This window comes from Pundamilia nyererei, unplaced genomic scaffold (genome assembly GCF_000239375.1).
Source record: "Pundamilia nyererei isolate P.nyererei 1_Seehausen unplaced genomic scaffold, PunNye1.0 scaffold00055, whole genome shotgun sequence".
Lineage (NCBI taxonomy): Eukaryota > Metazoa > Chordata > Actinopteri > Cichliformes > Cichlidae > Pundamilia > Pundamilia nyererei.
Window position 1 is genome coordinate 2,649,679 of NW_005187456.1, and position 23,533 is coordinate 2,673,211.

The 23,533-nt window shown below is 41.4% G+C and overlaps 1 protein-coding gene across 2 annotated transcripts in view; it reads right to left on the reverse strand.

Moving 5' to 3' along the window:
- sox1a (SRY-box transcription factor 1a) overlaps positions 1-11,672 on the reverse strand; it is a 12,706-nt gene extending 1,034 nt beyond the window's left edge. The window contains exons 1-2 of one of the 2 annotated variants that reach the window (XM_005733882.1): positions 10,448-11,671; positions 6,477-6,526 (exon numbers count right to left, since the gene is read on the reverse strand). In XM_005733882.1, coding sequence (XP_005733939.1) covers positions 6,506-6,526; positions 10,448-11,290 — 864 coding nt within the window. In that variant the 5' untranslated portion in view covers positions 11,291-11,671 and the 3' untranslated portion in view covers positions 6,477-6,505. Of the gene's footprint in view, positions 1-6,476; positions 6,527-10,096 lie in introns of those variants that run through there. The other variant, XM_005733881.2, reaches the window with a different exon arrangement.
- Between the last annotated feature and the right edge of the window lie 11,861 nt (positions 11,673-23,533).

The following is a 23,533-nucleotide window of genomic DNA, read 5'->3' on the forward strand; positions in this document are numbered from 1 at the left end:
TATATATATATATTATAAGCAGACAGAAACACATAGAGTACATGTACATTGTCTAATCTGATGAATGGTTAAATGCATAGAATATATACTTGCAGAGAAATTAATCAAATTTATCCCACACCTTAAACAGTCTGATAGGTGACAACAATCTAATGGCTGCGGAAACAAATTGAATAGGGTTATAACCATTAAGAGCAATTTATCTGTACCTCTCTGACATTTTCCGGTGACATACACATCCTTCACTTGTTCCAATCTGACCTATCTAAACGACCCAGTGTTTTGATCACTTGACCCAGCAGAGTTCAAAGGGCAGCCGGTTCAAACGGCTATCAGTGCGCTGCAGGTTGCAGTGAGCATCATAAAACTGCTGTTTCTTATCTGAACTCTTTGACCCCTCATTAACCCCTTTCTACTGCTTTGAGAATTATCGCCTGCTGCACATTTGTCGAGGCGGTGAGAGTCACTGAGAGTTTGTGAAACACCGAGCTAGTTGTAACATTTATAAGAGCAAGCATCTTTAGCTTCACTTTGGCAACGCAAGGGTTTTACCGAAATGGAAACAATAGCATTGTAAGATGCTCGCGGCGCTAACATATCTATGCTGCACTGAGGTCATGTGGGAAGGGAAAAAAAAAAGATTTCCTTAATAGCAACTTGTGAGTTTTGACATCTTCAAGAAAGCTGTGCGAATAATAAAATACTGTGAAGTGAAGAAATATGACAAAGTTTTGATGTGCGGCAACCTTATTTGCATGATTTAAAGGATCATATTAAAGTTAAACAGCGGAACTTTCCCTGTTATAATTCAAGCCTGGATGTTCACAGGCACCCAGAAACTTTTAGTGACAACGCATGAATGTGGCATAATGTAAGCGGTGGTAATACTCACTGACTTCAGAATCACAGTTTCAGCTGAGGCTGATGGGAATGCCGTTATTTAGCGTTAAATACATAATTTGGTCTGTTAATGGCACATGATGAAAAGGGAGGGGATTATTTGATTTATTTGATGGGAAATATTGCATATGAGCCACATGACTTATCAGCCTCACTGAAGGAAAACTCAGTACATCAACAAAGTCCTCAAGATACACTGGACTACATGGGCAACCTACAGATTATACCTACAGCAACTACTAAGCCATGGAAACCCATGTCACAAAGCTCCCTGTGCACAGTTTTTGTGCTGATGTTAATGTCAGAGGAGGGTTGGAGCGCTGCAGTTATCGAGTCAGTAGAGCACTGGTGATTTTTATGCACTATACCCTTAGCACTCAGCAACTCCGCTCTGTGGTCTGCCACTTCATGGCTGAGTTGCTGTGGTTTCTAAATGCTTCCACTTTGCCATAATACCACTTACAGTTGATTGTGGAGTATCTAGGAGGGAAGAAATTTCACAAACTGACTTGTCGCAATGGCGGCATTCATTTACAGCACCAAGCTTGAATTCAGTGAGCACTTTAAAATGACCCATTTTTTCCACAAATGTTTGTAAAGGTTGACTGCATGGCAAGGGGCTCGATTTTATATTCCTATGGCAATGGAACTAAAAACACCGGAACAGAGATGTGGCACAATACTTTTGTCTATATAGCATACATTGTCTGAGAACCATGCATCATGGCATTTTGTTTTGCAGATGAAAATATGTTATTGGACAGCTAAAGTCTCTGACCTGCTGGTGCACTAGAGGAAAAGTCAGCAGAAAGCAACAAAAAGACTACGGAGAACATGAATTTTTTCTCAAAATTTCACCTCACTGCTTTTGTTAGACGGTGTCTGAACACCACCTGACATCGTCTACTATGTAAAGAGCATTGAGCATAGAGCATCTCTATGTGTGTCCAAAGCTTCAAAGTTTGTCTCATTGCTTTGTGGGGACCAGCTGGGAAAGAAGAAGCAGTGCTTCTGCATGTACATGCTTTTATTTTTAAATAAGACTTCAATCAACCTCCTGAAATTATAAGGTTCTGTTTAAAAAGAAAAAAAGGTGTTCAAATGGGAGAGAAGAAAAAACAAGATAATAAGTAGGCTAGAAAGAAAACAATATTATTGTACTCAAAAGTACCATTACTTTTGTATTAAAAAGAACTTATTAGAGTCAAAATGCTTTCGAGAGTTTTATAGTTTCCAAATGCTCTCTTAGTTTATTCCCCCACCCCCCAAAAAGACTCAAGGTTATTGCATATATTTAGTGAGGGACAGGAAGCCACTTACCGTGCTTTTATTAACATTTATTCTAAAATCCCCTTTTCTCTCTGGAGCACATGTAATAGTCTGACTGTTGCTGCCAAACAACACTAAGTTTGCTTGTCTTGAAGAGTCCATGAAAGAAACTCTTTGTGGAAGCACTTCTGCTGAGAGAGGGGGAAAAAATCTAACAGTAAACGATTCTTCCTTCAAGAGCGCAAACAGGAGTATTTCAGAGGACACTTAAAACTTATCATGTGGCCTTTCCTTGTTGTTGTGTTTGGAACAAATAGGTACTGAGGTATTTTCTTATTTGAGTAAAGCAACACAATGCTTTTGCCTGAGAAAATGAGATTAACTTTTAAAATATCTGGGGGGGGTTTTCCTTTAAAGAACAAGATTATTTATTTTTAGCAGCAAATAGCTGATTTTATTCATGTTAAGGAACAATTTCTTCATTTCAGAGCCTTAAAAACTTCCCTCTACATCTGTTCACCCATTGATGGATTATGGATTTATGTCAGGTAACAAGGAAGTCTCCAAGAGAAATAATTTCCTTCCACGGTCATAGTAAGTATGACAGGACCAATACGGCAAATGGGTAAAGTTGGGCTTAAATTCTTAAAGGGCTGTACTTTAATACAAATGATATTTTCTTAAACCCAAACAAGTTGTTTTATTATCTAAACCTAACCAAAGTGCTAGAAAACACGAACTAATGAGGAAAAAAGATATTGTTGTTATTGAACTGCAAAGTCCACATAGGGTGGAGGTCAGGGTTAGTGGAAGGGTCAACAAAACACTTTTTTATTTCAAAATGCTCTTGTTTTTTTTAACTATGTTCCTTAATCTTAACATGTTTAATATAATAAGCTTGATGAACAAGGTCCTCTGCATTACCATAATCCTAACTAAGTTGTTTTGTGTCTCGGCCTTTGCAAACATAGGCAGAAAACAGATGAACCATATTGCGCTCTAATGGGTTGTGTTCAAAGGGGTTAAGCTGGAGGACCTGTCACTGTGCTCGCCAAAGTAATTGCTTACATCTCCTTATGCTGCTGTAATCACTAAACAACTCTGACAGGGTAAGAATCAAACAGTCAGGGAGACTGTAGAGTAAGCCAGCTCTTACTTTTATCTATTTTAGTTGTGGTAAAAGTCTCAAAGTCACATCTGTGAGGTGAGAAAAAATGAAAGAAATATCGCTCTGTATAATGCAATTTAATTTAACAGAGACACAGTCTGAATGATTAAAAATGACCATACAGTTGAATTGACACTTCTTTAAAAGAGTTTAAAAAAATTATATGAACACTATATTCTTCAAGAAGATGGGAATTTATTGACTGTATCTGACTTTTTAAGCAAAGTCGAAAGGATAAAATGCCTCCTGAAAGGACAATCTGATGAATGCCTGTAAAGGTTATACAAGTTTTTCTTTTGTCTTTATTTTTGTCCTAATATAGCTTCAACCTAGGGGGTTTACTTAGAAGTTGTCTGTTGTCTGGCAGATTTTGTTTGGGCCTGACTTTTGTGCCACTTTATGATCGTTCGGCAGTTATTTGATTAATTATCAGAGCACTGCATGCACAGGTGCTTGTGAACATATGCATTTACCCCAACGCTGAAATCTAACATAAAAGATAGGATAATTAATTTTTAAACTCTAAACCAATCACATTACTTCACTCCTACCACTAAAAAAGTTGTGCCAGTCAGAGTGGCTTGCCACATTGTGCTTCCTTTTAAGTGCTGTGTGCACGGTGGAGAACTTCGAGCCCTGAAAGCATGGCACAACAAATCTACAGTCAAAGTGTTTGTGGAAAAGGTGAAAGCTCAGTCATGTCATGTTATTTAAGTATGTTGACACTTATTCTTTGCAACACAGTAATCCATAAATATACAGAACAGTCAGTATACTGTATGTAGTTTTGAATTTGTTGCAGGTATTAGTAACATGACATCAATCCAATATTTCTAGAAATAATTCTGCATCATATTTTAGCGTGATTAAAATTGTATTTAATAATAAAGCATGAAACACTGCTTTTGCCAGAAAAGTTGAAAAAAGGGTTATGATGCACAGGATTAATGATCTCTGAGTCCCCCTTCACAAACTGGCAGGTTACTGAATATTAATCCAACAGTATGATGTGTTTGAAGCTTCAGCCTGGTCTCATTTCCAAGTTTGTTTAATTAAAGGTAAACACAGTAGATCATTGTGAATGATGACAGTTCTCAAACCAGAAGCTGTATGTTTATCATTGATGATAATTCCCTGCTGCCATCAGAGGGCAACAGGACAGGTCGTTTATTATATTATTTAAGTAACCCAAGGCGGTTTTTCACAAGTACTGACTGCTCTACCGTACTTCTGCAATGCATATTTAAATTTTACACAGTAGGAATGTTTTTTTTATGTGTCTTGCATTTCTTATTTTGGACTTCCTATTTTGCTTGCCCCTGTTTAAAGAACCTGCTGAGAAACCCGCTTTCTACCAAAAATATCAGTGAATAGCTTCGCTTCATTTAGATGTAATGCCCACTTGTTTGCAAGTCTCCCACCTGCATGCCATGTACCAACTCTGAATTTAACAGAAACAGATGGAAAAAGCAGGTGTTATGTTAGTTCTGCTGCTAAAATAAAGGGCCAGTACCTGTGCAACCTAAATTAAATACAGCAACTGCCTGTGTCCTTGGATTTAAACTTATTCCTAACGACTTTAATACAGTTTGCTCCTGAATTTCTGCCATTAGGATTTTTTTTCCAGTGCACGAAGTATCAAATTTCTACATGGCAGATAAGTCTCAGGTAGGATGATGGGGTGGCTGGTTTGGTCTTTAATATAAAAGCCTTTGACACACAGAATCTATAAATCATTTAACTCTATTATGGGAAACTGTTGTTAATTACACATCTCCTACTAACTGTATATGTTGGTATCTTTTACCCATTGCTATGAATCTTTGCCAGTCTTGACTAAATCATGCTAGCCACCTATACTGTGGCCACAGTGGAACATGATGGAAACGCAATATCAATATTGAAATGTTGATATGGTGAACAATAGGAAAATGAAATTCACTGGTTGACAGTTTGGTCTGCTGCTGTCGTGGTGACAGAAACTGTTGACAAAAATGTAAGTCATTAAGACATTATTTTTTGTAGAAAGTGATCAAATGTATTGGTGTGATTAAAGAAATTTTTAACACAAGACATTTCAAGAGTTTTTTTTCCACAGGCAAGGCTGGAGGAGGCTGAGATTGTGTCTTTTGTAACATTTTGTAACATTCTTTCAAAGTTGGATTCATGAAACTTTTTTCAGATGGCATTGGTGAAGATGTAAAATAAAAAAAATTAAAAAAAGAATACGCAGAAGAGGTAACGGTGTAGCCCAGATGGGAGGGTCGAATAAGCTTTGAAGATTTTAACTTAAAATTTGCAGTAGTTTCATAAATGTCACTCCGTGTTAGACTATTTTTATTAAACGAGAAGGGATAAGTCCAGATTGGTAAAGGGAGACTGCAGACTTGTGACTTTTGTAAAAATCCAGGCTACCATCTTGACTAGGAATCCTTAAACACTTTCATTCAGTGATGGACAGTGAGACCACTCAGTATGCTGCACCCCACCCCCTTAACTTGCATCTTCTACAGACTTATTCTTCCCTTTCTCCTCCTTCCTCCCCCCAAAATCCCCGGTTCCTGTGGAGTGGCAGGTTTTGTGTGGTCCCCAGCACTGTCCCGTTTTTATCTGTCCTCTGACGGGTTACCCCGGTCCCCCTCGCACCTGCGCCGCTCCCAGGTCCCTACAGGAATGCGCTGGGGCTTGTAATCGCCTTTGTGGGGGCCATTGAGTTGTACGGCTGACTGAAACTTCCCAACCTCACAGCGCGCTGGCCGCTGAATGGGACACAGCGTGGGGCGGCTCTCCAAACCGCGGACCCTGCCAAATTCCTACAGTGGCGCTCCACAATCACTCCCACACAGGCCCCGATATACCGCCAGGCAGGAGGGACGGGGAGGGGTCGGGATGTGGTGGTGGTGATTGTGTGTGTTGGATAGACACATGGAAAAGTCTACATTTAGCTCCAGACAAGACGGACACTTTCTGCGTCGCCACTCCGGATGCACATGGCGCCCCCCCCCCCTTTTTTGTTATTGTTATTGTAATTATTATTATTATTATTATCATCATCATTATTGTCACTTTGTGAAGCTGTTACAGTAAAGCAATGATTTGGGGTAACAATAAATGAAGAAGATGTATTTTAATATCTCACCTCTTAAAAAAAAAGTTCCAGTGCAGATGCTATTCCAGCAACGGTGAAATCTGGAAAAAAAAAGCAAATAAAAAAAATGCGTTTGGTGGATGTTGTGAACAAAGTTTCAAAATAAAGCAATTTCTCATAACTTTTAGTACATTTGTGCCGCGTTTCGGTGCATTAGGTCTGTGTGCCGGCATATAGCGTGGTAGCTGTGGGTAGATAGAGCAGCACTGCAGGATTAAGAGGCAGCAAGATTGTTAAACATGTCAACGTGTAATTGCACGATAAGGCCCTTCCGAGGAATTCATTGGCCCAGTTGCTTTCTCTATTCCGCGCTAATCTCGCCCGGCACATTCGCTCTGTGCAATCTGTCTCCATAATCTTCTGTGACAGAGCGGGCGACGAGAGCAGGCTGCTTGGTAATTTTTTTTAGGGAAGGGGGGAGACGCAGAGAAAATATGCAGAGGCGTGATAAAGTGACGCTAATTATCCCCATTTAGGACAGGGAGTGCAAGGGATCGGGGCTTTACGAACAACCGAGTGTGCGCTGGAGCTGATGGCCTCCTAGCACGGAATATATCGGTGGCTACAAGATAAGGGTATCGCACGGTGGAGAGATTTATTGGCCAGCCAGCTGTACGTGCGCGCACTCACACAAACACACATATACTCTTTCTCCCACACGCGCGCGCGAGCGCACGCAGCAGTAGCAGCAGCAAGCGCCACATAGCCTGTATACTTTGCACCCTACACTTACCCCCTCTTCCACCTCAAGGTGTAATTTATTCGGGTTAAATTTGCCAGAACGCTCCTCTTTTTAGCCTGGCGATGCGCCGTGACGCGCTCCGCCTCTCCGGGCTTTCAGTGTTAATCCGCATCTCTTCACATCAACAGATAAGATAGAAACAGATGCAAAAACACACGAGGAGGCCATCCCCTGCCATACGGTGCACGCTGTATTGCGGAGATGTCTCCATAGATGCAATTGCTTTCGGGTTTTGGAATTTCAACTAATTTCCAGACATTGTTCCTCTGATTTTTTGCCCCCTAAAAGATTAATGCGCAGCCAGACGTTATACGCTTTACTATGAGGCCTAACAGGTTTAATTGACATACCATGCAAGTCTTCATCAGTGTGAAATAGGCCCTTTAACTATGTATTTGAGATTAATTGATTTTTTTTATGCCTAAGCAGGCATAAATTCCCCTCATTTGCATGTGTATGACTATTAGGGTATCATATGAGGCCTACAGGCGATAAAAACGGAAAATCTCAAAAACATCTGTGGCCTGTCTTCAGCCTAATATATACATATATTTCCTTTAGATTAATGATAATTATGAAAATGACGCGGGCATCTTATTCAAAATGCAGGTGTTTTTGTCAAAGGTACCAAAACCGGTCCAAAATCAAAACACTACATCTGTGAAATTCTGATGAGTCATCACCAACTCAACAAGCTACTTGTCTTTAGAGCTGTGACGAGTGGAAGTCAAAATTCAGTCCGAGCAACAGTTTGGACACTGTCAGGTTTGTGCGTCTGTTTTTCATCTAAACAGAGATTTTTCTCCTTTAATTACAATCACGGGTCGTTGGTTCACTCTCAAGTTTCAGTGGTTTTTATCGAACATGAAATTATTGTTCGAATCCCAGTTTGTGCCTCACGCACTTTGCCCACACCCCCTTTCACTTTCCTGCTATTTTGCTCGAGAGCAAAAGGAGCAAACAAGTCCCCCACCACCTTGCTGCTTCTCACATTATGGGAGTAAATAATTAGAATAAAAGCCAAGTAACATAGATTGCATTTATTTGTTAGACGAGTGATCAAGCCTCTTTAAGTGCCGGTTCTTTGATTAGCAAGCTGATGAAAATGCAGCTAAAGAAATGAGGATTCTTGTGAATCCCACCCTTTTTTTCTTTTTACCCTCTGTCGCATTCTAGCTTATAACGTAGAAATCAATATATATAATCTAATAATTCACATATATTATCTGACATCACAATAAAAATAAAGCTAATAAGAGAAGTGAATGCAAGATGAACTGATGGTGCAGTTCGGGTGAAAGATTACTGACAACCCAGACTTCGATTTTTATCCCCTTATTTAAAGAAACAAATAATTTTATCTTTAAAATCTTTTTCTTTCTTTAAGACATTTTTAGATAGCTGTTCTTTGCTATCCCTGCCTTATTCTTTTTTATATAGTGTGTTCAGAACAGAAGCTGTAAAATTGGAATTTTAAAAAAATGCATCTCAGGAGATCAAACACATGTTAAAAGTGATTAAATAAAAAAAGAAATAGCTTAATATTTTCCTTTAACAAATGAAATACACAGTGGAGAAGTTGTTCAGTTTTTAAGAGCAGTTTATACTAAAAAAAAATCTGCTTTCATCGGAAAAGAAATGAAATTCTGGCGCAAGTTTCCGTAAAAAAAACTGCAATTAGACACACTGATTAATATAATAGTAGAATAGATAATGAACTAGTTTCATTTAGAAATATATATATTTTTAAAAAAGATTTAAGCTGCTCTTGCTAATAAAGGATTAAAGGATTCACATCTCATACGGTTTTGAAAGGGGAAAATGACATGTGCTTATTACAAATATAATCAAATTTCTATTCATAAACGAGAAGGCTTCGTTCATAACACTAACAGGTGGCTGTCATGCTAAATGTTCTTCTTGTGCGTTATGTCATCATAAGTTTTCAAAATATTCAAAATCAAGCTTGTCCTTTTATATTCATATTAAAGGAGAACGCGGGCCACAATCTGGGCCTGCATTGAATATTTAAAAAAATGTTTTCATAGTATTGGAGCCTGCGTGCTACTGAAATAGAGAAAAGCAAACTTTTTAAAAACAATTTATGGACACGTTTCTAAACATGAAACTTCAGCTTCTAAAACAGCATCCTGTTAGTGAAATGGTTCCCTCACAGCCCTACAGGCTGTAGCTTTTACGCGTAATTACGCACAAACAATTGGACCATTTAAAAGCTCGAGGGATCTGTCCACCAGCGTCAAAATTTAAATAGAAGATTTTGTTTTTTGTTTTTCGTGAAGACTTCTGATTCTTGTTACCTAAAACAAAACAAAACACTTCTGTAAGACCACTGTGAAAAATAATCAATCTAAGACGTTCTCTTAAGAATCAAAGCAACATCTTGTGAAATTTATTCAATTATTCTTCATTGCAATATCAGAGCTTTTCGCTTGCGGAAAAGCACTTAAATTACAACAGCGGTTGCCCGTCATCCTTTCAAATATTAAAATTATTCACAATTTACAAGAATTAGAGTGTTACAATAAAAAGAGATGATTTCCAAGAATTATGACACAGGCTTCTGCAAATGAACACAAATGTTTAAAGAAGCTGATTTTCCCATATCTTTTAAAGCACTTTCTTATGATTATGACACTTATCTCATTTTCAAATAACTTACAATAAACTCCCCCCTCCCCACCCCCGACCCCCAAAAATGATGAGACAATTGAAGCAAATCTCCCCAATGTGAAAACCTGGCGTAACCCTCAACTAAGACTGTGAAATAAAGGACAAAAAATAAATAAATGATAGCACAATAACCAATATCTCAGCATCATATTTGTTATATAATTCCACTGGTGGCTATTCCAAAAAAAGCCGAGATGAATATGCTATTTACCCTTCATTTACAATATCATAAACATTCTGTACAAAATGCAGGTAGTTCTCAGGACCGGGGTTATTTTAGAAAAGAGGTAAATATTTGGTTATGGTTCGTTTGCAGTTTTCAATTATTCTATGAGTTCTAAATGTGTGTTAGCGGGACGGTCCCGTTCACTCCAGCCGTGGCGCTCTGGTAATGCTGCGGCAAGGCATGGAGTCTAGTTTGCATTGAGGGGTCCCCCGGCTCTCCGGTAGGTAAATACATGCTTATCATCTCTCTCAAGTCTCCGGGGCAAGGACCCCGTGAGTGTGTGCTGCTGACGGGAGGGCTTACACTCGGCTCCGACTTCACCAGCGACCCTAATGTCCCCATGGCAGCTGAGGAAGAGACGCCGGAGCTCTGATGCTGCGTGTAGGTGATCCCGCCGTAGCCGGATGGGGAAGCGTTCATGTAGCTCTGAGAGTTCGAGATGGGGCTGTACTGCAGGGCTGTCATGTCATAGCGGTGCATGGGCTGGGGGTTGTGTGAATGATGGTGGTGTGAGTGGTGGTGGTGGTGCGCTCCGCTCCCCGGGTGCTGGCTGTAGGCTAGCTGAGCCTCCTGCATCATCGCTGCGGCCGCCGCGGCAGCAGCCACCTGCCCCGAGTACGCACCGTTCGCCCAGCCGTTCATGTGCGCGTAGCCGGAGCTGGCGGAACCTCCGTGACCACCGGGGCTCTCCAACCTCTGCCCGACCCCGGATGAACCCATGCCAACCCCTAAACCAACTCCACCGCCACCGCTCGGCCCAGAAAGAAGTCCACCAGCAAGGGAATATTTGTCCTTTTTCAGCAATGTCTTGGTCTTCCGTCTTGGTCGGTACTTGTAATCCGGATGCTCCTTCATGTGCATGGCTCGCAACCGTTTAGCCTCGTCGATGAATGGACGCTTTTCAGCCTCGGACATCAGCTTCCACTCGGCGCCCAGCCGCTTGCTAATTTCAGAGTTGTGCATTTTGGGGTTCTCCTGCGCCATCTTTCTCCGCTGCCCACGGGACCACACCATGAACGCGTTCATAGGTCTCTTCACCCGCTCCTGATTCGCTTTCGACCCGCTATTCGGCCCCGTTTGCCCCGTCGTCGTGTTCGTTTGGGGGCCGGGGGAATGAAGGTCAGTTTCCATCATCATGCTATACATTCACCTGGTTTTTAAACTTCGCCACCAACAGAGAAAAAACAAGTCACTTTCACAACAGGTCAGGCGCACACAGGTACGGGTGCGCTCGAGATGACTGGGCTACAAAATTAATATTCTACCCCAAATTGAAATAAACACGTGATGAAAATTAATCCGAAAAGGCATATAAAATGTTCTCCAACCAGCAGTTCGCCCTGTTTTCGCCTTGGCTGGTTCACATCCACTGTGATAGAATGCGCATTTGAGCCACTTTTCCTGTCGGAGTTGAGAAGTTGGTTAAAGCGGCGGCCATATGATGAGCACTGACAGCGGTTAAATGAGCCACAAGCGGCCAATGAGGCTCTAGCAGCGGAATGATTTGCATGGCGTTTGGTCAGGTGACTAGAGGACCATAGAGGAAGAACACACCGGAGGAGGAGGAGGAGGAGAATGAGGAGGGAGAAAGGAGGGTCAATCCCACAAATAGCACGAGGCATTTGAAATTTCCAAACACGCTCTCGGAGACTTCATCCACAAAAATAACGAAGATTTGTTAGCACTGATGTAGCGGCCAAACAGTGGGTGCAGTCTGTGATTAGGATGAGTCAAACATCTCAATTTATTTATATTTAAAAAAAAATAGGTTAGACTATGGCTGCTGATTTTTTTTTTTAAAGAAGGAAGAAATCAGACAGCTTATAAATTAGGAAGCATAAACGTGTGGGTAAAATTCTTTTTTACCTTTAACTTTCTTCCCAGATTTGACATTGAAAAGACACTTCCTCTCCTATTTAACAAGTTATACTCACATTCGCAACGCGCACTAGAAGCCTGGGCCTCACTATATTTATGCACAGGATTTGCAATACACTCTGCCCCCAGACTAGTCTCAGACGACTTGATGCTGAGCAAGCGCATCAGATATCAAATTTTAAACCATCTCTCTCTCTCTCCCTCGCCTGTGCCCCCTCACCCCCACCCCTCCTCCTTCCAGGTATGTAATTAAGGTTTGAAGTAATAGCAGGTGTCAGATAGAGAAATTAAGCGCATTTATAGCTGAAAACTATTTGAAAGAGATTTGGTTAAAAGAAAACTCTTGGTCTGAGAGACGAAGCCCAAGAGGATGGATAGTCGTATAATGACGTGAAATTGCCGGGGCAAAGAGCCATTATCGCCGTCTGCTGGTGATGGTGAATGAGTCCTGGCCACGCGCCCGCGTGCAGCTATAGATGAAAAGAAATACTACACGTAAACTGTCATTTTTAGTGGATATGTTGTGGGTCTGTTAACGCCTCTTATTTAACATCCAGTCAGGTATTCCGTTTGTTAAAAAAAAAAATACACGAGAGGGGAAAGCGGTCTGTGTCTTCGAGTCCGCGCATATATAATCCAGATTTCACAGCTGACCTCCCCTGAAAAGCCCAATCAACCTCTAATTGAAAGGGAAAACGAAATACCACTTCCCGCGGCGAGACTAACGATTTAATCATTCTATCGTTCTTTTGCTGTTTTTATTTTAATTGGAGCTTAGCTTGATATGGTTCTCTGTTTAGGACCAGAGGGAGCGAGATCACTCGGACGGATCCGGGCGTTTTTGGTGATAGGGTTAACTTGATGTCACGGTGGTCAATAAACGGTTACAGCGGTCCAGGCAAACGTGGCTTAAGGCCCGAGGGAGATGGCAATGTAATGATGACACCCGGAGAGCTTTGGGGAGGTGAGTGCGAGTGAAGCGATCACACACACGCACGCATAAAAAGAAAAAGAAAATAAGAAACCAATTCTTGTCTCATTATACAGATACAGCGATTTGTCAGTATCTGCTCAATATTGAAAGTCTAATTCATAAAAACATTTAACCTTCTTTTTTCTTTTAATTTAAACATATTTTTAACTAAATAGTGTAAGCACACATATAACACCGCTAATATTAAACCGACCTATTAATAAATGTATTAAATACATTTTCATGCTTTTCAGATTTCTTAAACCTGCCTGGACCCTGCCCTGACACGACTCTGCTTTAATTCACACCAGTGCTGCAATGCATCAATGCATCTCCAGCAGTTATTTTAAAAAAGTCGACATCCTGATGAAAAGATTAGAATTGTTATCGTTAGCTTTCTTAAATAGCCAATAGTAAGAGAAAATATTACTTGTACTATTACTGTCACTCTTGTTAGAATCATACTATTATTGTCGTTATTTATTCTCCGTGCTGAGTGTCTTTAGGCTTGTACGCACAGGATTAGCCTTTACAGTGACATTGGGACCCTGGTGGCCCCTGTTTACTTTCTCTGTCATTCCCCGTCAGTCACTCCTCTTTTAACAAACCTCCTTTCAAACCTCCTCGCTCCTTTTGTGCGCGGCCTTTGTGACGGGTTGTGTGCGCACTGTGATGATGGTGCGCGACTGGGGCCAAGGGTCAAAGCGGTTATCCAACCCTCCCACCCTCCATGGCCACAAGAAAATAAAAATATATATAAATAAGTGAACAATTTTAAATAAATACACACAGCTTGCGTGCCGGTCAGCGGGTGCTATTATGCTTTTTTTTTTTTTTAAAATTTTACTCTGCGTCCAGGAATCAGTCCCACGCAAAGGAACCCCTTAATTAAACAAAACAAAACAAAACAAAAAAATTCTTTTGACCGATTATATCTGGCTTCCTCCCTTTCATCATCTTCTTCTTCTTCTTTTTTTTTCTTTTTTACCCCTTGATGCAGTTAACCTGAGCGGGGGCAGCGTTTTTACACGGCTGTGGCTGTGCCCGAGCAGTGCACAAGAGCCGGCGCTCGTGGAACTGGGTGGCGTTAGTTTTAAGGAAGTAAAAGGAGTCCTGAACACCAAGGACACAAAACGTGGAGCTAATTATTCAAACGAGTTTAAGAGACAAAGCATCTGATCCTTAGCCTTAAATTACACATCCTAAATCTAAAGATGTGACGGTCAGCCCCCCCGCCCCCGCCCTCCCCACAACCTACGGAAAAGTAGAAACACCAAGACAAACATAGAGTCCTGAGTGAAAACAGGCTGCCACTGGATAGTCTAATGCGTCCCCTCGTATTTTACACCATCAAACAGTTATTCTTGTTTACGGCGAAACAAATGTAGGCGCCGGCGAACCACATCCGATCTTCTTCCCTCGGAAAAATCTAACTGAGCTGGTTGAAGAGCAACTTGTAGGATCATGAAGCCACAGTGTGAGCTTTGCGCAGCCCCTTGTGGAGCTCACTTGTTCCAAAATAAAACGACAGCCTGCAGCTGGAAACACATATTATCTGCACTGCACTGAACACAGACGCTCCGAAATAAAGGCTGTCAACAAGACATTTATTTCAGCAAGCGGAAACGCCGAATTCAGAAAGCGTTCAAATTCGCTTCACTCTGTTAATATTATAACAATTTTGAGAATTAATTCCACCACGCGTTAAAAAGGCGATTTTACGCACAACAGACAGTTTAACTACAGATTAGATGTATATAAAATGACTTTCTTGCGTAAGGAATTGTAATATGCAAACTTACGCATGTCCCCCTCGTTCCCTCTACTCCAGACAAAGTGGGAAGAATTCTCCCTCCATGCTCCTAAAGCCGTCCTAAACCCCTCCAAAGCTTCATGTAAGACCGCTACTCCCACTACAATCTGGCCGCTCGAGTGCCAAGGCCATCCGTGCCCGGTGCCCAAACCCACCACTCAACACACACTGAGGGGCAGAGACAAGAAGAAATGACATTTATTATACACTCTAAAAAAGACAATTCCAAGTTATTGTTTCTCTCTGCAAAAAGGGGGCTTGCTTCTAACATAATGAAGCGTCTTTTGTGTGGCACAGAACAATACAAAACAAGTATTCTAATAAATAGCCACTTTTTTGTGTGTGTGATGGTGGGGGGAGAGGAGTGTGTGTGTGTGTGGAGGGGGGAGGGGGAGTGCTCTCCAGGATGAATGGGCTGGAGCGGCGGGGTTCTGAAAGGCAGCTGTGCCGCATTCGGAGAGGAGGGGCGAGGACTTGGCGAGGAGCCCCCGCACCCCCTTCGCCTCCTCCTGGATACTGACTCCCATTACTGATCCTGGAACAGAAAAGGACGCAAAGGTGGGGGGGAGGAAAAGGGGTGGGGAGGGGTCGGTATTGACTTTGGAGGCTGTTTTTACTCAGGACATACACTGTTTTCTACAATATGATCTTGGAGTCATCAAATATTGCCTCATGCTGTGATGTCCACAGAATCCAATTAGATGTAACCTGCACAGCTTGTAAGCATGTGGTTTTGACAGCTTCTAGGTGGGGAAGGATTTAGCCTACACACACTCACTCATACACACACACACACACACATATAGCATACAAAAAACATGCAACAGCCACACAGCTGGGCTGATTAAAGCTTTCCTATCTACACACAGGTTTACCGTTTTGAGATGCAGCATGTGTTTCACACACATGGTTCGGTCTCCTCCTCTGAACTCACCGTTGATTGCTTCACAGATTAATTTCTTCCCCGGCCTAACCCTCACATGTCCCATTTGTTTTGCAAACACAGGACCAGAGCCCATTTGAGCAGCTCCTTCATTGTTAATGGATTCAGCAGTGCTTCTGCTGCTGCTCCTCCTATTGCTGCTCCTCTCTCCCTCCAATGCCTGTTGCAGCATCCCTGCTCCAGGGCTGCCAGAACTCACAGACTCCCTGACTTGTAGCTGACGGGTGTCTTTGCTGCAGGCATCCATCTGCCTACTGGGGGAACCAAGGTGGAAAAACTCCTAATAAAAGTAATTTCATGCTTTTTCATTCTTTGCCAATAAAAATGCTCTAGGAATGCTTTCTTACAAACGTTCATTATTGTTTAGTAACCTAATCAGTTTAGAAGGGCACACAGCGCTTATGTTATTATCCCTCAAAATGTTTTTCTTTTCAATTTGTTTTAAAGCGAAAATACATTTCATAGATGCCTAAACATAGATATATAGATGCCAAGATTTCTTCCTGGTGTGCAACATCAAGATAACCCTCAAGGTGTGAGATAACCCACTGGCTTATTGCGTTAAACCACTGGTGGTTAACCAACATTTCCTTTTTTCTAAATCTACTTTCTTCCCAGGACAAAGAGAAGCCACATTGCAGATTAAAACAACTTCTCCACGCTGTCAGGTTTTACCGATTCGCCGGTGAATAATATGCGAGATGTGTTGCATCAAATAAGCACTACAAATAAACCACATAAGTGGGAGATTGACACAGAGTGGCAAGCTAAGTAAAAGTGGCTGGGTGAGAGAGGGGGTGGGGTGGGGTGCAGGGTGAGGTTGGGTGAGACAGCCCGAGAGGGAGATAAGATCAAGTTCAGACCTAAAAGCGTTGAGGGAAAAAAGTGAGCCAATTGGCTAAAAGCAGAGGTCTTAGTTCAGTTCATTCTGTCTATCTCGAATCGCAATCATATGGCACTTAAAAATATGAAGACCTCAGTCAGCGATGTAATGTGATGTATCATCTGTTGCATGGGTGGAGAGGCGGTGTTTAGAATAGTTAACCTGGTTTATATGTAGGATTTCAAAATGTATTTCAGTAAATAGCTTAATGTCTTTATTGAGTCTCAAGCAGGATGGTAACCCCAAACTGCCAAAGTGAAAGTGTGTATTTTTTCTTTTTCCCCCCTGTTTTTTTGACAAAGAGAACATAACATGTCATTCAAATCTGGGGCACTCTTGTCTACAAGCAATTTGTTCTTTTGTTGCTCCATGTGCTCTATTTTCATCTTCTTCTCTTGTTAGAACCGTGAGAGAAGAGCATATAAGGGTTTGATGGAGTGGTGAGTCAGAGACAGGATGACATAAAGAGAGAGAAAAGTGAGAAAAAGAGTGAGTAAAAAGAGCGAGAGAGAGGAGAAGAGAGGGGAGAGAGAAAGAGCAAGCGAGAGAGAGAGACCAAGAAGGCCAATGTCAATCCCACAGCAAACAGCAGCGGATAATCATGGGCTTTAGGAAAACACTGTGTCCATAATGCTATTACCCAGGATTACCTACTCCAGCAGAGAAGGCGAGACTCTCTTCACAATGTGCCACAGACCTTTCAGATAATCATCTTATCACAGATGACAAACCCAGAAGAAACATCCCATTATTCAAGAAAGAGGGGGGGAATCTACAGCATGTTTGGATGAAGACATATTGTAAGCCTAAATTATTCGAGTGAAAAAATATCAGATTTTGAAATTAGTACGCCAGCCGCTTCCTCACTTCCTCTCTTTCATTCGCTCACTGTCTCTTTCTCCCAGGGTGCTTTCTCCTTTTCCCGCAGGGCAATTAGAGACAAGATTTTATGCATTGTTCAGCTTATCAATTAGCCATAACACCTTCCCCTCTGATTGGTCTGTAATGAACATAATGGTTTTAACAGTCAGGAGTTGCAACTCTTAGAGGTGCTGTGCTAATGGTGTCGCCACGGCGATGGAGTCACAGTAACAGCTTTGCGGAAAAGCAGAAGGAGGAGGAGGGGGTAAGTCAGCTCTCCCTAACACATCTCTAATTAGAGCTCACAGTCAGTCATTACTGATGTAATAGGGTGTAACACTAATGGCTATCAGGCAAGCCTCCACAAACAACAGAGGGGGGCTCTTGTAAGGTGAGAGGAGCAGAAAATTTACGGAGGAGGGGGGAAAAAATGGGAGATTATGGTGAGGAGACAGGTGAAATGGAAAGTTGGGGTGTGGAGTGGTTGGGTGTGGGGGTGTGGGTCAAGGAGTGATTCAGGGAGAGTGTGCCTTGCAGCAGAGAAGGTTTTTAAGTACAGTAGTCAGACAAGGTCAGGGCCCATTAATGGAAAATCTTTCTTTGATGATAGTGAAATCTGTCACGCTAGACTTTGGGCAATATATAGAGACTGACAAGACTGAAAATGGTGAAAATTAAGGAGACATGAGGCTGGTTCAGGGAATGTAGATGACTGAGAGCGAGCCGGCGTGGCTGTGAGGGAGGACGGCGGTGAAGGCAGACTCCTAGTTAACCACTTTGGCACTTAGACCTTGTTAGCACTGATGTACTCCGCAGTCCCATTCAGCCATTGATGCATGTTTTTACACTTTTCAGCACAAATTGCTCTGGCTGTAGCAAAACAGAGTGACAGAGGTAAAGATAAGGAAGATGGTTGACAGGAAACCAATGTTGGGAGAAATGAAAAGTGAGAGATGTGAAAAGAAAGCCGCAAGCGCTGCTCACTGCATCTATCCAAAGAGAGAAACCAAAGTATGACTAACTTTTTATTTAAAAAAAAAAGAAGATCTTTACACTAATTTGTAGTTTATTTCAATATTTATATACAGTGCTATCTATATGATGCACCACACAGGATGATACACATAGTTTTCAGTATTATCCTGAACTAATAACACACTTTTTCTGTTTTCAAGCTTGGTAACTTTCTTGGTAATCATGAAAATAGGCCACGCTAACTGGAATGAAGGTTTTCTTCTGTGCTTGCTTCACCCAGGATCAAAAGTTGCAAAGACCAGCCTCTGTAGGTTAACAATGATATTTGACCACTTTATTTGCACACACTGGTGTTAATTGGCATTTGAGGTCATCACCGATAGTGTAAATGGTGGTGAAAATTGGTGGATTAGTCTTTGCATCGGTACAACTGGTAAGACAGAGGCAAGACATTTCTGTTCTTGTAATCCACCCATTAGTTCGCTGACTGTCTGTGACTTGAACGCCTCCAAAAAATTTTGGTTATTGTGAAACTGTGTGTGAAACAAGCTTCAGGGTTTACAAGTTTACGGTCAAAGTCCCAAACTTCAAGTCTTCTTTAACACAACATGGCATTCATTTTCGTAACCGTAATGGTGTGGCTGATGAGTTTTTACCTTATGGGTGTCCACAGCATTCTCAACCAGGTTCCAGCCCGAATTCAAGTTTACGAAAAATACCCAAACAAGCACTAAAGCTAGATGAGCAATTGCCTAAATGCCAACGACAGGCTTCAAAACAGGTGCGCACAAACCAGTAGATCTACGTTACAGTGACTAGTCCCACCTTTTACACAGTTTATCTCTATTATTTCTTATCTGCTGGTAGGTCACTGGAAAGGACTTAAGCAAACCCTTGGAATGCTTCCTCTCTGCTCCCTCCTTCACACTCACAAATCCCACGATGTCTTCTAATCCATCTGAGCCATTGGTAACCAGTTTTGTAGATGTAAAACATCACTGACAATGTATTGTGTCATTTTCTTGTTTGTTTGTTTTCACTGCTAATTAGCTGTTTTACAAGGTTTGAAGCTTGAAGATTGTTTGTAGATCTGTGCTCCAAATCTACACATAATCTCAGCCTTGCTGAAGGTGGTTTAGCACTTACTTGCTAAAGTAAGAAAGATTTTTTAGTTGGTACAATACTCCCCGCTGGCAGCAGCCTCCCCCAGCAGGACAATACATCATCAAAACTGTTCAGTAACAGTACAAAAAATCACAAATATCCAAATGAGCCTGATCTACAGAGCTGTATGCTGACAACACATTTTCCTCTTTAACCAAGAGGATGCAGTATCCATAATTTCCCAAAAGATTTTTGGACTTTGATCGATCAGATCACAGGACAGATTTCCACTTTGCCTCAGTCCATCTTATTTGCTTGGGCCCAGAGAAGGCTGCAGTGCTTCTGGATCCAGCAACCATTTGTGCCAGTGACAATGAGACTTCCTGCATCCACGCAGTGATTTCCACTACACCATCAAGTCTGTTTTTAATGCTGTGCTGCCCAAGGGATGGAGGATTACTGCAGTTAAATATTGTTTTTTTGACTTTTACCATTTGTCCAGAGATTTCTTTTAATAATATTATACACCGTACATAAGAAACACCCCAAGTTTTGGCAACCATACATGGAGAACTATGCTTCTTCAGTTGTTGAAGTATTTGCCTGGGCAGTTTCACACAGTAGTAAACCTCTTCTCATCTTTACTTCTGAGAAACAAGCTTCCTTTTATACACATCCTTGTTACTGACTTTTTGCTAATTCAGTTTAATGTGACTGCCACTTAAATATGGATTTCAAATGATTTGCAAACATAGCCTTTCTGATTCTGATTCTTTTTCTATTTACACATCCTACATCACAACTTTTTTCTTTGCTTTTCTTTTCTTTTTGGAAACTGAGCAGTGAGGAGACTTTAGTGTCTTTGTTGTCACTAGGATGTGAAGTTGAACCTTGAAGGAGTATTGTATGTGTAACCTATTGTGTAGCTTTACTAACGACAGCAGCAGCAGCTTGGCCTTTGAGGAGCTGCAGGACTTCAGGGGGGCTCTCTATTTCCGAACTCAGCCTTGAAAGTGTGTTTGATTGTGTTTGTGTGTGTGTGTCTGAGACAGAGGGGGGGCTCCTCAGTTGCCGAACTATAGTCCCTCACCCAGAATTTGAAATAAGGTCATCGTCCCCGGGAGGCCCCAAGTCAAAGCCTTCCTTCTTCACCTGCCCTTTAACTCTCCTCATCGCCCTCATTTCTTAATTTAACTCTTCACCTGAGTCCCATGTTTCTTTACTCCCCTAACAGCCCTTCCCCTTTTTTTGTTTTGCATTGTTTATACTTTAACACTTAGCCCTCTAATACATTCTGTAGATAAACGCCAACCAAAGGAAGCATAGACACGAAAGACCAGCATCACAATGACTCTGCCACTTCAACTAATATGGAATATTATGCTTTACCTCAAAAGTTTGAACTTGTTCTTTTTGTTTGTTTATTTTTTGTCTTGTCTTGTGCACAAAAATTGAAGCTCCCAATTATGTCATTGGGCCTTAAAACTGTAATTTGATTGGAGAAATGAATTTTATGGATTAGCGAGACAATAAAAACAAAAATGGCATTGTTCGTAGATAAGACAGGTAATAAGTGTATTAAAGCTTGTGGTCTGTGTGTGTGTCTGGAGCAACACAGATGCATATCCAATAGGATGCAGAGTGAGCAGGACAATAACGCACCATTCTTATGCTAATCAAGGAGGCCATTAATGTTTACATTCAAAATCAGGCCTTGCAAAGAAATGCATTCACTCCCTGCTAAACTGGGATAATTAGTTCCCTCTTAAACCCATATTCCATTAACTCAGGTGAATCCATCTGAGTTTCATCAAATTTCTGCCTCATTTTGCATAATAATACAATTTAATAGATAATGACATATTCAGACTACTCTGGGAAAACAAGCACCTATAAGAGAATATTATATGTGTAAAAAAAAGGCATTTTGCTCTATTTTACATGTATCTGAAAATATTTAAAAGCATTTCCTATAAGTCAGCAGGACTGATTTGTGCATAAATTAAATCTCTAACTGTAAACGGCTTATTAGAGATTAGTGACTGATGCATTTAATGCTCTCTGCAGAGTTTCTGCTCACTTTGTGTATACGACACATCATATTACACTGTTATTGGAGTGCGTTTATGTCTACAGAGAATCCCTGGAATCATCAGTGACATAACAGGCATTGCATTTAACTGGAATGTAGTTTGATACATATTTGTGTGTGTGTGTGTGTGTGTGTGTGTGTGTGTGTGTGTGTGTGTGTGTGTGTGTGTGTGTGTGTGTGTGTGTGTGTGTGTGTGCGTGCGTTTCCTTGTGTTTGTGTCACTGAAAGAAGTTTTTTTAATACATTCACACATGCATGCTTGGGCGTATAAAGCTAAGCAGTTCCCATCAATATTCAGACTTTATCCCACCAACAGTTTTATAGAGCCAGTCACTTTTCCCATGGTGTGTGTGTGTGTGTGTACGAGTGGGTGTGAGTGTGCATACGAAGAAGCAAGTGCAGTCTTATTCAATATAAACCTTTAAATAATTTTTAAATAAAGTATTTTTTCTTCTTCTCATATTTTAGCCTTTATGTAATATGTATGTTTTTCATATCCTCATTTGGAACACGGACATTTAGTATGCTGAAAACACTTATGATTTATATAGGTGAGTAGCTTCACATGTCTCTCTTTCACTCACTCACACATACACGCGTACACACACACACACATGCGCACACACTGTAATGGATAGGAGCTGGCTGAGGGCGTCTGTCAGGGGCGACTGTTCTAATCAGAGCAGTGGGGAGAGAGATAAAGGAGAAAATAATGAGTGTGGCATCAGGCCTTTCATAGCGCAACAAAAGGCCACGGGATCAGATAGACACACACAATGTGGAGAGGAGAGGAAGGGAGGAGAGGAAGAGAGGGAAAAGAGAGAGGGAGGGATGGGAGAAGGCAGCGCGGTGAAAGAGAACAAGGGATGGACGGGGGAATGGGTTTGCAAATATGCCTTCTTGCAAGCGTAGGTGATGTAGGCAACATTATGAAATGCAAGCTTATGTCTGGCTTCACTCGAAGGATGCCGTCAAATGGAGTGGATGGATGTTTCTATGACAACATCAATCATTTTAGCACAGAGTAGTCTTTCAGCAAGTACTGACTATAAATGCATTTGCCAGCACACATCCCTCCTTTTTTCCGTCTCAAAGACTTTGCTGGCCTCGTGCCCTCTTTCTTACTGCAGATTAGTGCTGCTTCATTTACTGCGTGTGATAATTTCCAGTCATCCTTTGATTTTTAATGCTTAATTTATCCAGATTACACTCCTTTGATTATTAATGCCTAATTTAGCCTGATGACACCAATCATTAGATGGTACCCAAACTGAAAGCAAACAACCTTAGTGGTCTTCCAATGTACCGATACAGCCTCTTCTACAGATAATGATACCGTTCAGAGAGCCCTGTGAGTGTTAAGTCAATGCCCACATTTTTACCCAAACTCCCATCAAACTTTAAAGAGAAGAGAAATACTAATTAGAAACTGCAAGCTAGGAGAAATGAGCAGGCAGACTCAGAACAGAAAATCCTATTCAGGGACTTAATGAGCTTGTCGAAGCTGAATAATTGATTTCTAATTCTAGCCTGCAGCTGTTGACCCAACCAGGGAGTGTTTTGAATGGAACTGAAATATGTTGCGCTCTGACTTGGCACTGTTGGCTTTCTGGTAACAAACCATTATCAGATACTCTCATGTCTACCTCACACTTTCAGGTTTTGTTTAAACCCAGATGTAAAGTTTCTTATTCAATTACTCGGCTGCCGTGTACCAACAAATATACCCAGGCTCGCCCTTTGTACTCCCTTGACACCTTAATCCTGCCACAAATCTTGTTTAATATTTCAGACTTGCAGATAATTTAGTAAAAGGCTGTTTGATTTGTACCCCCCCCCCCCCCTTTCCCAAAAAAGCCCAGTAAGG